The sequence below is a fragment of the Melospiza georgiana genome, chromosome 27 (genome assembly GCF_028018845.1).
Source record: "Melospiza georgiana isolate bMelGeo1 chromosome 27, bMelGeo1.pri, whole genome shotgun sequence".
NCBI lineage: Eukaryota > Metazoa > Chordata > Aves > Passeriformes > Passerellidae > Melospiza > Melospiza georgiana.
The window spans coordinates 4507102-4519877 of record NC_080456.1 but is presented as its reverse complement, the minus strand read 5'-3'; the positions used below and the strand labels follow the sequence as shown (position 1 = coordinate 4519877).

Sequence of the window (12776 nt, the reverse complement as noted above, 5' to 3'; positions counted from 1 at the left end):
GGCTGGAGTGACACAGGAAGAGAGGAGTGGCTTTGGTGGCTGTTTGTTCTCACCTCTTGAGATTTTTAATTCAGGAGCCAGAATTTCCTGAGGTCTGTGAGTGGCTTGAAAGGGCAGAGTGGTCATGGAGGGAATTGCTCTAATGTAAAGAAATTAATTTATAGTGACATAAAACTCTCAGTTTTTCATTCAGTAACTCAGCCATCTCACCTTTGTATATTCAACAAAATTCAGGTTATCAGGAGAGAGAATGACTGTAGTTTGTTATGCTGTAATTTTCTAATTAGTGCCATGACCTCCCATGATATTAAATATCTTTTTCTCAAAGTAGCATTTTCATCTCTTAAATGAACTTCAAACTGAAATTACCCTTCAGCGTGGTAGGTGAGGCATCAGCTTCTCTTTCCTTTTTCTCACAACTTCATTGCTCTCCAAAAATATTTTCCTTTATGTTTAGCAATCATCAATTTCTGGCTTGAATATTAGCCTGGACTTGACACAAACTCTTTCACATATTTTCTCCAACTTTGTGATAAGTTTTTGGTTCTTGTTTTGAATTCCAGATTTGAGATGTTTTGAAATTGAAACTTACTCTCTCCAGGTTTTTTTCTTTTTTCTTTTTTCTTTTTTTTTTTTTTTTTTTGCAGTCCTTACCAGCTTTGTGTCTTTATGTTGTGGCCTCCATTTTTCCAGAGAAATTTGCCTTTATAAAAGTTCATTTTATCCTTGTGGAGCAGCATTTCTGACAATATTTCGCGGACAAAAAGCTTCCCAAATGAAGTGGAGCATTTAGCCTCTCTGAAAACCCCAAGGGGTTTGGGTTTTTTGTTTACGGAGTGATTCATTTCAAATCCCTCTGTTAAACTGCATTTTCCTATGGTGGCCTCATGCCCCCAGGGGAGGTTTTGGTTCCCAAATCTCAGCTCCAGGCTTGGGCTGCACTTGGGAGATGGAATTCATATCCCATGGAATCCCAGGCTGCTTTGGGGTGGGAGAATCCTTAAAAATTATTTTTGTTCCAACCATTCCATGGGCAGGGATGGTGTAGGACTCCCAGGCTGCTTTGGGGTTGGAAGAATCCTTAAAAATTATTTTTGTTCCAACCATTCCATGGCTGGGAACAGTGCAGGAATCCCAGGCTGGTTTGAGGTGGAAAAATCCTTAAAAATTATTTTTTTCCAACCATTCCATGGGCAGGGACAGCTTGCAGTGGCCCATCTTGCCCTCAGCCTGGTCCATCCTGGTCTCTCCATCCTCTCAGTCAGGTTTTTAGAGTGAACCCCTGCTCTGTTTGTTGCTAAAGAAATTCCTGTATTGTTCAATAACTTCCCAATAGGATGTAGGGAAGAGAAAAAAGAAAAATGAGCTTCCCAGAGAAGCTGTTGGGCAGCCCAGAAGTGTCTGGCCAGGCTGTTTGGGACGATTATTTTGGCCCTGGGGTGTCAGTGACCTTGAGAAGTGCAGACTTTGTCCTTCCACCATCCCAAAGAGCCCTTGGAGAAGCGAGAGGGACGAGTGCCACCTACTGAAGCTCCTCTCAGCTTTCCTTGCAGCTTTTCTCTCTGCTTTCACTTTTCATTTTAACCTCTTTAACTCCAGCATGGGTTTGGCTGCTTTGTTGTCCTCCTGGCTTGAGTGAGTTTGGGGGAAATTTCATCTCCATGAGGACAGAAAATGTTAAAATTGATGGTTTTTCCTCCAGAATTTTAGGAATCCACTCCAGACACAAACAGAGACTGATTTTAAAGCTTAGTTAATGATGTCTCTTCACTTCATAACATAAGGATATTGTTAAGGAAAGCAAAAATCAGGGAATAAGATAATTAATTATTTTATTTTGAGTACTATCAATGACAAAATCTGATGGCTTTGTAATTCTCACTGAGTTTCAGCTGGAAAAAGTGAGATATCCTGGTGGGATATTTCAAAATGAGCAGAGTAAAAGCACTTGAAGGTTGCTTCAGGCAGGGAGTGCTATCAGAGCCGATCTAGTTCTGCAGGTCAATGTGTTATCTCCAGAAATCTTCCAGATAACTTCATTAAAATCACTCTAAAGTGTGTCTCTCTGTCAAGTGTACTATCTCCTCTGCCTCATTCCAGCCTTTTATATTGGATTAGGAGAAGGGTTAAGTGTCCCTTATCTGAAGAAAACAAGTACAGGAAAAAGCAATTATGGACTAATTTCAGCTCGAGTTGTCCTAATTCCAGTTGTTTCTCCATTCTAAATCTATGAGGTGGTCTTGGGTGAAATTGAAGGTTGAGGACTGAAGAGTTTAACTTGAATAAACTTGAATTACATTCAGTTATCCTCTGCCAGGTCAGTTTATGTGGTGTGGGCACTGGTTTGGCATCAGAGGAAGTTTATCAGTAAATCCAAGGATTATTTCTCCTGGAGAAAAAGAAATCCAGGGGCAGAGCAGGCTCAATTTCAGACATTGAAATGAATGAATTAAATTAGCTACCCTTTAACCAAGGCCAGTCTTTGTGAGTGAAAAGCTGAGTTTGGTGCCTTGCTCAGGAGCTGCTCCTCTCAAGCAGCCCCAGTTCCCACACCCCAGCCCCGGGCAGCATTCTTGGGAAGTGAGACTTCAAGCAGCTTTGGTCATATAAAAGCAGGGGAGGTGCAGAGGGAGAGGCTCCTTCCTCAGTGCTCCCTGTGCACAGGGGGGTGAAAGGTGGGGGGATTTTCCTCATTTTCCTTGCCATCCCCTCCCCAGCCCTGCAGAGCAGCTCTCCCCTGTTTTGTTGGCAGGAGGGGAATTCCTGGGATGTGATGGTGCTGCAGAAGCCCTGGAATATTTTTTCCACTGCTCCCACACCCAATTTTCATCGGTGCCACGCTGGAGGGAGGGCAGGACTGGCTGGGCAGGCAGCGTTGGCTCTTGGGGCTGCTCATTTCCATGGGGAGTTGCTGCAGAGCAGTGAAAGGAGGCTTGGGAGCGGTGTGAGCCAGGGGATGACTCCCTGCTCTGCTCCCATTCATACCTTAAAGCTCGTTCCAGAAAAGCCAGTCTGGCTGGGACAGCATCTCCCCAATTCCCCCCTGTTCCCTGCACACCAAACAAAACTGCTGCACTGGTTTGGGACAGCTCTGACTCCTTTCTCGAGGTGCCAGTGTAGGAACTTTACCTGCTGTGCCTTTAGAAATAGAAAAGCAAAGCAATCTGTTAGAAATAAAGGTGATGGAAATCACCCTGGAAAGCATTTCCAGAGTTCCTGAAGTCACTTTTCAGGGTGAGGGCTCCATTGTGGGAGGATTTCTGCAGGTGATCCTAGGAATATGCCAGGACTGCTTTGTCTTGCCCTTGTTCCATTTCCAGGGGAACAAAAGACATCCCCAGCATTCCACCTGGTCCAAATGCTGCACCTACTCAATGAATTTACCTCTGCGTTTGTGTTCACGTTATGCTGAGTATACCAGGAAACAAAACAAGTTGTCTTTGATGCCTCACAGCAGATTAAAGGAGGGGCACATTCAAACTCATCTCCTGGGATTTTGGCCCTGGACTGGTCTTTATTTCAGAAATCCTGCTCAGGACAGTTAAATATGGCTTGTACTTACTCACTTCTGCTGTTCTGGCTCTGTGCAACATTTCACCTGGAGCAGAAGGTGCCCCAGGAGGAGATTTTGGCTGAGAATTGTGAGAATTTTCCTGATCAATAAATCTGTTTTAGCCCAACCCTTTCATATTACTCTGAGGGATTTGTGCTTCTGTTTTAGAGCAGCCTGCAGAACCTGTGAGGTGTTCCTGAACTATTAATGCAGACAAAAGAAATCCTGCTCATTGGTGTGGGTACTGCTGCTCTTCTTTAAAAGCTGCTTTTCCCTCAGGTTGTTTCTGATGTGCCAGAGCTGTCTGCATCTCTGTTTTGTGTAGCTGGAGCAATAAGCTTGACCTGTCTTGACATCCCTCTCCATTTCTGGACTGCCGCCCTGTTCCTGTCTCTCCTCTGTGCCGTGTTGTCCCCGTTCCTTTGAGCTCTGTGTGATTATCTGGGAGGATAAGGTTTTGGACTGATGCCTGGCTCGTGTCTCTGTGTGTTGCCCTCCCTGTGGTGCCCCTGTGTCCCCCAGGCCTGGTGCAGAGGTGTGTGGTGATCCAGCGGGATGAGAACGGCTTCGGGCTGACGGTCAGCGGGGACAACCCCGTCTTCGTGCAGTCTGTCAAGGAAGGTGAGAGCAGCCCCCAACCCTGCCAGGACATCCTGGAAATGGCTCTGAGCTGGGGCAGAAACCTCCCAGACTCCTGGAAATGGCTCTGAGCTGGAGCAGAAAACTGGCAGGTTCCTGCCAGGTGTGGTGGCTGCAGTTTGGGGAGGGATGTGGCACTGCTTTCAGTGTCAAGGAAGGTGAGAGCAGCCCCCAAAGCTGCCAGGACATCCTGAAAGTTGCTCTGAGCTGGAGCAGAAAACTCGCAAACTCCTGGAAATCGCTGTGAGCTGGGGCAGAAAACTCCCAGACTCCTGGAAATGGCTGTGAGGTGCAGCAGAAAACTCCCAAACACTCCAGGTGGGGTGGCTGCAGTTTGGGAAGGGATGTGCAAGGGATGTGGCGCTGCTTTTACTGTCAAGGAAGGTGAGAGCAGCCCCCCAAACTGCCAGGATATCCTGAAAGTTGCTCTGAGCTGGAGCAGAAAACTCCCAAACTCCTGGAAATGGCTGTGAGCTGCGGCAGAAAACTCCCAGATTCCTGCTGTAGCTTGGGAAGGGATGTGCAAGGTCAGGGCTGAGCAGTGAGTTTATTCCTCTCAATCTTCAGCCACTGAGGGAATGAGAGGACACAGCCCTAAGGTGTGCCAGGGGAAGTTTAGGTTGGACATCAAGGGAAAATTCTTCACTGGAAGAGGGATTGGGCACTGGAATCACCTGCCCAGGGAGGTGATGGAGTCACCATCCTTGGATGTGATTAAAACAAGACTGGACGTGGCACTGGTGCCATGTTTTAGGGGGTGAGGAGGTGTCAGGTCACAGGGTGGGCTTGGTGATCTCAAAGGTCTCTTCCACCCTGGTTTATCTGGGATCTGGTGGGTTTGGAGCTGACATCTTTGATCATTCTGTGGTGATCTCAAAGGTCTTTCCCACCCTGGATCATTCTGGGATCTGGTGGGTTTGGAGCATCCCAGGGGAGGAAATGGCTCCACGGGACATGGTGGGATCCAGTGCCAGGTGAAAGCAAAACTGCTCTGGACCCAGAGATTTTACTGAGAGAGGAAGCTTGGCTGAGTGCAGGAGTATTTTGCATGTTTTACAGAAGTCATAAAACCATTTTTGCTCTAAATGATTGTACTGAAACGGGAACTGAGTGATTTCTTGTCTCTCCAGATGGAGCAGCCATGCGGGCTGGAGTGCAGACAGGTGATAGAATTATCAAGGTAAGGACTTTGAAATGGGGAGAGAAATGGCTCCTTTGTTTTAAATGAGCTCTTTTTCTGAAAAAAACCCAAAACATTGATGTGTTTGCATTAGGAATGGTCTAAGCTCCAGCGTTCTGACTCTCCTCCAGATCCTCATTTCAGAATTTTATGGACAAATTCTGCATCCTGCCAGGCTCAAATATCACAAATACAATAAAACCAGAAATGGCAGGGAAGAGAAGCAAAGCAGAGTTGTTAATAATGATCTGTAAATAAACAGCCTGCCTGAATTGTTGTTTTCTCCCCTAACTGCTCCCACATCCATGTTCTTTTTTAGTCCCAAGCAAGTAAGAAATCAAGTCAGTGACTTAAAAGACTCTGTAAACTATTGCTGCAAAATGCTGCAGCAGCTCCTGACACAGATGGAGCTGGGATTGCAAGCAGGCATTGAAATTAATGAATTAAATTAGCTACCCTGTTGTTTTCCTGCCCAGGCAGAGATGGATTGCCCTTTTTTTGTTTGTCTGCCTGCTTGAGTTCTTTCAGAGCTTCCCTTTTGCAGAGCTCTGCTCACTGAGATAAACTGTTAGAAGGATAAATAATTTATCTGGTAATGCCTTGAAAGAGGCAGTAATGGAGATGGGGGAGAAGAAAATGCTGCTGCTCTTCTGGAATGTGTGGAATTGCTTGGAAACCAGGAGCCAAACACTGAATTTTCTCTGCTCCCTGCCAGGTGAACGGGACTCTGGTAACGCACTCGAACCATTTGGAGGTGGTCAAGCTGATCAAGTGTAAGTAAAGGTGGCTCTTGTCACCTTCCAAGTGTGACAGGCATCATTTCAAGGGCCCTGCCGAGGGTGAGGCCAATGCTGAGAGATCAAGGAGTGTGTGAAACAGGGAAGTGAAATTGAAATGGTTTTGACATCCTGAATGTAAGCTGATACATTCTCCTGTAGCTTCTCCTTAACTTAGTGTTGGAATTGCCACCAAACCTTGCCTGGGTGCTTTATTTTCACCTTAAATCCCACAGCTGGGCAGCACTTAGTGTGATTTCTGTGTGATGTCTGCACAGCACTGCAGGAAATATGTTCGTGGTGGATTTTCTTCTATAAGGAAGGAGATCTTTTCAACTTAAATACCACAACTGGGCAGGCACTTAGTGTGATTTCTGTGTGATGTCTGCACAGCTCTGCAGGAAATATGTTCCTGGTGGATTTTCTTCTATGAAGAAGGAGATATTTTCACCTTAATTAAGGTGAAATAAATTAATTAAATTGGATTAAATACCACAGCTGTGCAGCACTTACTGTGCATTGCTGTGATGCCTGCATAGCACTACAAGAAATTCCTTCCTGGTTGATTTTCTTGTATGAGGAAGGAGATATTTTCACCTTTACCACAACTGGGCAGGCACTTAGTGTGTTTTCTGTGTGATGCCTGCACAGCTCTACAGGAAACACCTTCCTGGTGGATTTTTTTCTAAAAAATTAATTAACCTAAAATACCCCAGCTGTGCAGCACTTACTGTGCATTTTTGTCTGATGCCTGCGCAGCACTACAAGAAATTCCTTCCTGGTGGATTTTCTGCTATGAGGAAAGAGATATTTCCACCTCAAATACAACAGCTGGGCAGGCATTTAGTGTGATTTCTGTGTGAAATATGTTCGTGGAGGATTTTCTTCTATGAGGAAGGAGATATTTCCACCTTAAACCCCACAGCTGGGCAGACACTTACTGTGCACTGTTGTGTGATGCCTGCGTCGCTACAAGAAATTCCTTCCTGGTGGATTTTCTTCTATGAGGAAGGAGATATTTTCTTAAACACTTAGATTTTCTTAAATGTGGTATCTCTTAAATACCACAGCTGTGCAGCACTTACTGTGCATTGCTGTGTGATGCCTGCATAGCACCACAAGAAATTCCTTCCTGGTGGATTTCCTTCCGTGAGGAAGGAGATGCTGCTGGTTTATTTTGTGCGTGTGCGCCGCAAATTTAACCTGCTGGGTTGGAAGTTTGGCTGCTTGCTTCGTAAGGGCTGATTCTCATGGAAGCTTTGGGAATATCTGGAATTTCTGAAGCAGGCAGTGCCCCCAGGCTCAGCTTGGAGGAGGAATGGCGTGAGTTGTGTCTGCGGGGTGAGGGAAATCAAGAATCGCGGCAATGTCCCCGTGTGTGTGTGTGTGTGTGACCCGTGCCTGTCCTTGTGTCCCCACAGCGGGTTCCTATGTAGCTCTCACTGTCCAGGGGCGCCCTCCAGGGTCGCCCCAGATCCCCCTGGCGGATTCTGACGTGGAGCTGGCAGCTTTTGGGCATATGTCTCCCATCATGGCATCCCCCCACTCGCCTGGCACGTCAGGGAATGCAGAGAGGATCACCAGCCCAGTGCTCATGGGGGTAAGGTGGAGAAGTGGACTCCGGGGGGGTTTTGGCCTGAATTTTTATTTTTTTACACTTCAAATTGGCATTGGGATATTTCCCAGCCCAGTGTTGGAGCTCCCCTGTCCCAAGTGGGGACTCAGATCATTGGAGCAGAGGATGATGATGATTTTGACACTGAGCAGGAGCAGGTGGGGATGACTTTTAGCCTTTTTTTCCTCCACCAAGCAGAATTCTCTTCTCCTGTTCCTAAACTGCTGAGTGCTCCTTGTATGGTGAAATAAGAATTTGGAAATGGGATTCCTGTTGTCCTGTGTGTGGGTAATTAAAATGCAAGTAAAACTTTGCAGTTCTATCTGAGATTTTGCAGTTCTGTCTGAGATCTGAAAATTTTCCAGTAAAAATATGCAGTTCTATCTGAGATAATAGAAATACAAGTTTTTATACTGTTAGAGCTGTTCAAAATTAAGAAAGAATACACAGGATAGGGTTGGAAATTTGGAGCAGAGGATGATGATGATTTTGACACTGAGCAGGAGCAGGTGGGGATGACTTTTAGTCTTTTTTCCCTCCACCAAGCAGAATTCTCTTCCCCTGTTCCTAAACTGCTGAGTGCTCCTTGTATGGTGAAGTAAGAATTTGGGAATTCCTGTTGTCCTGTCTGTGGGTATTTCTTCACTTAAGAAAATGCAAGTAAAAATTTGCAGTTCTATCTGAGATTTTGCAGCTCTATCTGAGATCTGAAAATTTGCAAGTAAAAAGATGCAGTTCTATCTGAGATAATAGAAATACAGTTTTTATACTGTTATAGCTGTTCAAAATTAAGAAAGAATACATCGAATAGGGTTGGAAATTTGAATTGCTTCTCACAGAGATTTTCAGAGCCTGTTTGTAAGAAGTGGGTGAAAAATGTGCATGTCCATTTTGCTTTTCTGCCCAAAAAGCCCAACCTTAATCTCTCTGTACTTCTAGGAGGAGAATAACATTGTCCACAACCAGAAGGTGGAGATTCTGAGGAAGATGCTCCAGAAGGAGCAGGAGAGGCTGCAGGTACTGGAGTTGTGCAGGCTGGAGAGACCTGGGGGAAGTGATGCAAAGAGGGGTTGTTAATTTAATTTATTATCAGAGTGAACCAGACTTCATTTATTATCTTTGTTAATTTAATTATTATTAATTTATTGTCAGAGCAAAACAGGCTCTGTGTGGCAGCTCTTTGGGTGTACAGGTGTTAATTTAAAAGACACAAACAATTCCTTTGCAGGACCTGCAGGAGGAGTACAGCCGGACCCCGTCCACCCGCCTGCTCAAGGAGATCCAGGAGGCAAAGAAACACATTCCTCAGCTGCAGGAGCAGCTCTCCAAGGCCACGGGCTGCACCCAGGTAATTTGGGCTCAGCCTGCTCTGGGGAGGGCTCCCAGGCATGATCCAGGGGGTTCATGCTGCTCTGAGGGTGCCTCAGGTTTTGGGTTTTGTAATTTTCACATTCTGTGCTCATTTAGTGTGTGGGTCTGGGTTCACATCAGGGCATGGTGAGCTCTGTGCACAGAGCAGGGAGACAAAACAATTCCTGCTCCAGCTGGGCACCAAGGACAAATGATCCAAATCTCAGCCCAGGAGCACAAACACCGTGGGCTGGAGAGAGAAAAACAAGCAGGGTGGGACTGCCTGGGCTAAAGCTGGGATGGGACAATGAACTGCAAGGTGCAAATGGAGCAGAACTGATCCCAGGGAGAGACCCCGGGAGCGCTTGTGCATTTTGGGGCCATTTTGGGTCATCTTGGGTTCATTTTGGGACCATTTTGGTTCATCTGGGGTTCATTTTTTGACCATTTTGGTTCATCTTGGGTTCATTTTGGGACCATTTTGGGTTCATCTTGGGTTCATTTTTTGACCATTTTGGTTCATCTTGGGTGCAGCCCTGGCTGGGCTCTTGTGCTGCCCAAGGTGGATCCACTGAGGAGATCCTTTTAATAAATCCCTGCTTTGTTCTCTAGCTCTGTCCAGTCTTCCCAAGCTGCAGTTGCTGGGACAGGCAGGCTGCTCCCTTTGCAGCTGGGATTTGAAGTTGGCACTGTCATCTTAATGTGGAGTGCATTTTGCACTGGGCTCTCATCTCTGAAAAACTTGCTTTGAAGAACAAGTGCAAGCAATGACGTGTTTATTATCTGTCAGTGCAACTTAAAATATACCCATGAAGTCATTCTTGGAAGCTTTTTAAACAATTTTGTTTTCACTTTTGAAAAAGAAAAGAATTTAGGCTGTGTTATTTTTCCCTTTTCCCCTGTGTTAAAAGTGCTGAAAATTTGGTGTGGTTGTTTTCTCTTAGAAAAGCACTGCAGCCTTTTCTAGATAAATTAAAGGTTTTATGAGTAATGTGAGCTGCCTGGCTTTTGAAGGAGTTGATTTTTAAGGATGATCTCTTGAAATATTCTGCTTTCATCTCTGCAGGATGGAGTCCTCTCCTCCAGGTCTGTGTCAGAGTCGCTGCAGATCAGCGAGGGCGAGGCAGAGAGTGGGGACAGTGGCAGCAAACTGGATTTCAGTGGTGACAGCCCCTCCAGACCCAACAGTGACATTGCTGATGTGAGTCTGAAAAGATTTTCATAGGGAAAAAATTTCCCTGTTCTATTGGATTGGTGTTAGAGACTGGGAGAGGATAAATGTGGGGGTTTTATCCAGGATTAGATTGTCCTGGCATTAATCCCTGTAACCAGACAAAGATGGATGCCAGTGTGTTTCTCTAAACTCATTTGCCAATTAGAGCATCTTTGAAGGGAATATTCCAACTGCAGCACTGTGACTCAGACCCAAGCTTGCCCTGAGAGTGGGAAAGATCCTTCCCTCCACCAAATCAGCTTCAGTTCCTGTTCCAGCCCAGGCTCCTGGTGTGCTCACTCATGATTTATCTATCTGTGTGCTCTCCCTTTGGTGCCTGATCCTTAATTAAGCCACTCTCTGATTAGTGCAGGGGAATTGAGACTCTCTGCTTGGATTTGGCCTGAGTTTGTTGATTAACTTAAGGATGTGGGAGCTAAATTTGTCCCAGCAGTTGGAAGTGAAAGGGAGGTGGGTGAGATGGAGCATCCCCAGCTCTGTTTTGAAGCATTGCAAATCTGACCAGATCCCCCTCAGTGCTTGTGTTTAATAAATGCAACAACAAAATTCATAATTATCTTCCTAATAATCATCATGCTGTCAGTTTTGGGATGGAATTTGATCAGTGCAGGTGATTGGCACACCCAACATTCCAGCTTTTCCATCCAGCTCTGAGAAAATTAAGGATCAGGGGTGAAAGAAACCTTTGGGAGTGGGAAGAGTTCTGCAGATGGGGAAAAGCCAGGCTGGAAAGCAGCAGCCTGAGCTGGAAAAACCATTGGGCACACTGAAGATGAGCCAGCAGCACGTGGGTTTTGCAAATAAGGCCCTGCTGGGCTTCCTGAGCTAGAGCATTGCTGGCAGATGGGAGAAGAGAGCTGAGCTGTGAGAAAAGGTGGAGAGAGCAAGGAAAAAGCCAAGGGCTGGGGATTTTACAGCTCTGCTGTCACCAGATTTCTGACCCAAACTTCTGCATTCACTCCAGTTTTGGGGTTTTTTTGTTTAACTGTGCATGTAGGCACAGATTTTACTCTGGTTTTTCACACCTCCTTTTCCTGTGAGAAAGGAGAAGTTTTTGGCTGCTGTGGCTGACAGAGTGCCCAGTGCAGTTCTTCCTTCCCTGGATCTGCTGGTACTTACCAGAACTGCACTTCCCTCTTTCCCAGAGCCCTCGCAGTGGCCTGAAGGAGAGGATTTATTCAGATGAGAGCCCAGAAAAGGCTGAGCTTCAAGACACTGTGAGTACAAGGCATCAAATGTCCGAACAGCACCTCCTCTAACAGTCCCATTAAAATCTTGCAGTTTTCCCTCACTTTCTAAATGGAGCATGCCTGAACTTTGCTTTAGAAAATAAAATGCAATTGAAGTGGTGCAGGGAAAGTTCATTGGCTGAGTAAATGTTTATGGAGCTTAAGAGTAGGGTGAGAAATACCTGATCAGCAGTGAAACAGCTGGGCCTGCAAGGAGAGCACTTTTACATGTTTTATCATGAGCCCAGCCCTTTTTTTTGAGGATATTCACTCATTTGGGACCTGCAGGGCTACAAGTGGAGTTCAGAGGAAGGGCAGAGCTGTCTGAACCCATCATCACCCTCGGCATGACTCCTGGGTTCTCCTTGCCCTCCTCCCAAAGCCACATTTCCCCTCTGTGCAGGGATGGCACTGGGCACTGGCTGCAGCTGCTCTTGATGCACCTGATTTGATCTTTCGGAATATTTGGATTTTTGGAGGGGCATTTAAGGTGGAGTTTTTGCAGAGTTACAATGATCAGAGCATCTCCAGCTTTCCCTGTGAGGGACAATGATCAGAGCATCTCCAGGTTTCCCTGTGAGGGACAATGATCAGAGCATCTCCAGCTTTCCCTGTGAGGGACAATGATCAGAGCATCTCCAGCTTTCCCTGTGAGGGACAATGATCAGAGCATCTCCAGGTTCCCCTGTGAGGGACAATGATCAGAACCTCTCCAGGTTTCCCTGTGAGGGACAATGATCAGAGCATCTCCAGGTTTCCCTGTGAGGGACAATGATCAGAACCTCTCCAGGTTTCCCTGTGAGGGACAATGATCAGAACCTCTCCAGGTTTCCCTGTGAGGGACAATGATCAGAGCATCTCCAGGTTTTCCTGTGAGGGACAATGATCAGAACCTCTCCAGGTTTCCCTGTGAGGGACAATGCCAAGGTTGTGCTTTTCTCCTTCTCTCCCCAGGACTCGCAGTGCAGTGTTGGCAGTCCCCTGTCCCGGGTGGGGACTCAGATCATCGGAGCAGAGGATGATGATTTTGACACTGAGCAGGAGCAGGTGAGTCCTGGGGCTTCTTCTGCTCACAGAGACCCTGAGTTGTTTTAGAAAGTCTCTTTTCCCAGCCCAGCAGGCAAAGGAGGAGTCAGAGCTCTTCAGTTCCATTCTCTGTTTATTGTTTCTTATCTATAAAATTCTTTCTCTGGCCTGCTG

The 12776-nt window shown here is 46.1% G+C and overlaps 1 protein-coding gene across 4 annotated transcripts in view; it reads left to right on the top strand.

The window, feature by feature from the left end:
- Positions 1–12776, top strand: part of ARHGEF12 (Rho guanine nucleotide exchange factor 12) — an 89004-nt gene that overhangs the window by 42028 nt on the left and 34200 nt on the right. For all 4 annotated transcript variants that reach the window (XM_058041158.1, XM_058041157.1, XM_058041159.1 and 1 more), the window contains 9 exons: positions 4076–4174; positions 5323–5372; positions 6088–6145; positions 7570–7748; positions 8703–8780; positions 8992–9111; positions 10180–10314; positions 11493–11564; positions 12531–12623. In XM_058041158.1, coding sequence (XP_057897141.1) covers positions 4076–4174; positions 5323–5372; positions 6088–6145; positions 7570–7748; positions 8703–8780; positions 8992–9111; positions 10180–10314; positions 11493–11564; positions 12531–12623 — 884 coding nt within the window. The remainder of the gene's footprint in view (positions 1–4075; positions 4175–5322; positions 5373–6087; positions 6146–7569; positions 7749–8702; positions 8781–8991; positions 9112–10179; positions 10315–11492; positions 11565–12530; positions 12624–12776) is intronic.